The following is a 4421-nucleotide window of genomic DNA, read 5'->3' as shown; positions in this document are numbered from 1 at the left end:
TATTTTATGAGAATTATTAATATAATTGTTTGTTACCTGGATAAAATGAACATTGAAAACTTATATCGGTTTAAATGTGGTCTGCAATCCTCGCCACGAAGAAAAGTAACAGATGAAATGCTTCTGTGACAAGCATACCCCTTAATTAAAATTACTCTCAACAAAATCACCACATTATTTTTCAGTGTTCATTTTAAGCCAAACATATCATAATCATACCTTACCAATAAAAAAAATACAAATTCTTAAGTACCCTGTGGTATTACCGTCATCATATCTAACCACTTAGGTAATCTACAAAAAGCAAAAAAACTTCCCAAGTATGAGCAGGGGAGTCATTTGGGAGTGGGCTGGGGAGGGCAACTGCCCCACCCAAGACTCAAGTTGACCCCCCAAAGCCTCAACTTGCCCCCTCACTCCCCTAGCCCCAAGAAGTAACAGCATGTTTTCCTTTTAAAATGTGCAATCATAAAAATATGAAATTTCTTGGAAATATATGTTTCTTGATCCTAGTCTGTTTACTAGCTACCAGTAATGATGAGATAAACAAACAGTAAACCAGCCACAGGGGGCGCAAGCCAGCACAACTCTGTGCTGGTCCCAAAGCTCTGGCAAATGGTGAGGGCTGGTGTCAGGAAAGGCATCTGACCATAAAATTTTTGCTGAAACCATGAACAGCCAGGAACAGTTACCAGTAGAAGGCTAGGGCGTTACCCTCTCATGCGACGCATGGAGGCCTTGCCTGACCTCCCCAATAAATGGACAAGGGCTACTGTGTCAAGGACAGGTGCGGCTAAAGAAGCAAGTTCAAGCAATAAGAATTTGAACAATGAACTTTGGCAGCATGAATGGTCGAAGCAGGGAAGTGGCAGATGTCATGGAGAGGAGAGTGGACATTTTATGTGTGCAGAAAACAAAATGGAGAGGAAATAAAGCAAAGGATATTGGCAATGGCTATAATTTGCTACATAGCAGAGCTGATGAAACAGGAAGAAGCAGTGTAGGGATTGTCATCAGTAAAGAAATGAAAGAAAATATTGTGGGCACTGAAAGGAAAAGTGAGAGACTAATGAAATTAAGGTTGTGCTGTCGTGGTCATATCTTGAATGTAGTAAGTGCATATGCACCACAGACCAGGTGCATTGAAGACGTGAAAAAAAAGTTCTGGAGAGATATGGATGAAGTCATGACATCAACAGAAGTAGAAGAAATGTTAGTTGTGGGGGGAGACTGGAATGGACACATTGGGTGCAATCGGGAAAACATTATTAGAAAACATGGAGGACATGGCATGGGAGAAATAAATGAGGAAGGAGAGCTGATAACAGACTTTGCACTGGCATTTGAAATGGTAATTAACACCTTTTTCACAAATGATGACTATGTGACATATAGTAGTGGGGCAAGACAAATGCAGATAGATTTTTTAATGTGCAGAAGGAATCATTTAACACAAGTGAAAATTTTTAAGGTCATTAAAGGAGAGTGTTAGCAGACAACACAGGCTAGTAGTGTCAAATCTCTTGTTAAGACGAGTTGGAATGGGGAAAAAGGTAGCCCGGTCAAAGATAAAGTGGTGGCGATTAGAAGAGCAAGAAATTAGAGAGATATTTAAGGAAGCAGTTCTTAGGGCATCAGATTGGCTGAAGATGTCAACACCTGGTGGACATGAAATAGTGCAGTGATCCTTAAAAGAGCAGAAGAATTATTGGGGAAGGCATCTGGTAGAGGACCACCCAATGAGAAAGAGAGCAGGTTGTGGAACCCTAACACCCAAGATAAGATTAAGAAGAAAAAGGAAGCAGGAGTAGCATATGACAGGAATCAATCTGAGGAAAATAGAATAGCTTGGAAAACTGCAAATAAAGAAGCTAAAAGGGCAGTAGCACAGGCAAAAGCAATTGCAATGGACAAGTTCTATGAGAACTTAGAGACAGCTGAAGGCCAAAAGTGAACACACAAGATAGCAAAAGGCAGAGATAAATCATCAAAGGATCTAACATATATCAAACAGATCAAGGACAAAAATGGAAGAGTTTCATCAAAAGAGGAAAGCATAATAGCTAGATGGAAAGAGTACTTTGGAGAGTTACTAAATGAAGAAAGCCCCAGAACAATAATAAGAGATGGAAACCCTCATGAAAGAATAGTCCAGGATATCAGCAGAGAAGAGGTTAAGAAGGCACTGGATAAAATGAAGAAAGGGAAAGCAGTGGGACCTGATGGAATACCAGCTGAAGTGTGGAATTGTTTAGGAGAGGAAGGCATAAAAATCCTGTGGGATTTAATCACCAGGAAAGAATGCCAGACATGTGGAGAAATAGTCGAATGGTCCCAATGTACAAAGGGAAGGGTGAAATGCAGGAGTGTGGGAACTACAGAGGGATTAAACTGATATCACATACAATGAAAATATATGAGAGGATTATAGAAGGAAGATTGAAAATGGAAGCCACAATTTGTGAAGAACAATTTGGTTTTATGCCAGGAGAGAGCACAGTTGATACAATATTTGCACTAAGGCAGCAGTTATCCCAGATTCAGTCAATCCATCTGATTTCCTCCAGATTGTTATCCATAGCTGTATCTAATTCCGTCACTCAGTCTGAAAATACAAGAAATGTAAAATGTAAAATAGCTTAATAAAAACTTAAGATAATGTACTTGGAGATATTGTTATAGCAGAAAACTTCATAACTTTCCATTTGTTTTGTTGTTAAAGGATGGAAGATATATACAAATGTATGTACAAGATACAAATGAAGTTATGATCCACATAGGTGAAATGCTGGCATTGTATTGCACGTGGTAATAGTGATACATTTAACATAACATTGATATGAAGATTGCAAACGAAGTAGGTGAAGGAAGAGAAGACGATGGATTGACGAACTGAGAAAAAGTTTGTGTATAGAATGGCATAGAAAGACCATAAACAGAAGGGAGTGGAAGGACATGCCTGAAGCCTTTGTCCTGCAGTGGACTAGCAATGGCTGATGATGATGATGTTGTAATATGAAGGATGATATATGTAGTACAAAAGATGTGTGATGTATGCTGTGTTTCTTGTATATGTACATTTGGCGCACAGATCCTTGTTGTGAGAAGATTAGCTGGCCAGGTGAGATGGATGGTGTATGTGGGTCTACGTGGGACCCTACAGGACTCCCCCCTGTTTCGAGAGTCCTATGGTGGTAGGTCGGTGTCTGGCTTTAGTTGGTTAATGGAGACCTATGTAGTTCTGCTATCCACTATCATCTAGTAGATCTTGTTTCTTCTCTGGATGACACAGTGATGTCCTAAGAAGACTGGGGAGATGGATGGTTCTATGTGCTTCTCCTGTATGATTGCATATTTCGTGTTTTGTAGTTCACCGGGGACGTACACGTACACTTTCCTGGCCCCATGGTAAGTCATTTTGGCTGGCATTATTCTTTCTAATGCTTTACTGGTGTCAGATGGGGATGTTGGACTCATTGGATTTTGAAAGATGTCTGTTGGCAATGTTAATGATTGGCCGTACAGGGCTTCTGCTGGAGATGCACTGAATGCTATGTGTGATGACGTTCCCAGGCCCAGTTAGACCCAGTGTAACTCCTTCCTCCAACTCCCACCTTGGCATCTGGTGGTGAGGGATGATTTCAATGACTGGTGAAGCCTTTCGATGATGGCATTAGCATCTGGGTTGTAGGCTTTCGTGTTTATCATCTTTTTCCCCAAGCTGCCTGCAAGGGCATTCCATAAGGCAGACATGAAGTTGGCCCCCTGTCACTCATGATGATTTGTGGGACTCTGTATCTGCTAACCCATCAGATGAGAGCTTTCACACAACTCTCGCTATCTGTTGCGATATTGGTATTGCCTCAGGCCACATGATATTTCTGTCGATGATGGTGAACAGATATTTGTACCCCTCGGAGGTGGGTAGAGATCCTGCTTTGTTTTTTATATCCTTTTTCATTCCCCACCAGATGTACCACTCTGCTAAATTCGGGCAGTTGACTGACCTGATGGGTGGGACATGCTGTGGGTGAGTTAAGCCTTACTTCTGAGGCCTTCTGACAGGTGGGGTGAGGTCATCCAGTACTTTTCTCGCAGGTGATGGTTGTCTCTCCATTGTTGATTGACAGGTCACTCAATGTAAGGGCGGGGTTGTTCTACCACAGTTGCTGTAGGTCCACGTCATCTCTTTGCACCTCTGCTATTTCAGGATAGGCTATCCCAGACTAGATGGTGTTGGTGTGATTTTGCGAAAGTACGTCTTTCACTGTATTTGCTGAACCCCTCAAATATTGGCGTCCTTTGAGCATGTGGCAGAAGTGATGGATGTCTTTGTGGACTGCTAGGAGCTCTCTGTCAAATGGTGAGTAATTTTGTTCTGCTGACATTAACTTCTTACTGAAGGATGCCAGTGGACGATG

The 4421-nt window shown here is 41.6% G+C and overlaps 1 protein-coding gene across 1 annotated transcript; it reads left to right on the top strand.

Moving 5' to 3' along the window:
• The first annotated feature begins 829 nt into the window (after window positions 1–829).
• On the top strand, window positions 830–4034 carry LOC135199072 (craniofacial development protein 2-like). Its single transcript, XM_064226987.1, has 4 exons — window positions 830–1351; window positions 2015–2239; window positions 3092–3121; window positions 3972–4034. Exons 1-4 carry the CDS (start codon window positions 830–832, stop codon window positions 4032–4034), a joined length of 840 nt encoding a protein of 279 aa, XP_064083057.1.
• The last annotated feature ends 387 nt before the right edge of the window (window positions 4035–4421 follow it).

Source organism: Macrobrachium nipponense, chromosome 25 (assembly GCF_015104395.2).
Source record: "Macrobrachium nipponense isolate FS-2020 chromosome 25, ASM1510439v2, whole genome shotgun sequence".
NCBI lineage: Eukaryota > Metazoa > Arthropoda > Malacostraca > Decapoda > Palaemonidae > Macrobrachium > Macrobrachium nipponense.
The sequence above is the reverse complement of the archived record's forward strand: the minus strand, read 5'-3'. Positions and strand labels throughout refer to the sequence as shown.

Bases quoted from the DNA above. Each gene is read 5' to 3' on its own strand.
- LOC135199072 (XM_064226987.1), top strand. From the start codon at position 830: ATGAACTTTGGCAGCATGAATGGTCGAAGCAGGGAAGTGGCAGATGTC. The intron at 1,352-2,014 runs GTAATTAACACC...TATATCAAACAG, and splicing joins TTGCACTGGCATTTGAAATG to ATCAAGGACAAAAATGGAAG. The intron at 2,240-3,091 runs GTGTGGAATTGT...TTTGGCGCACAG, and splicing joins CTGATGGAATACCAGCTGAA to ATCCTTGTTGTGAGAAGATT.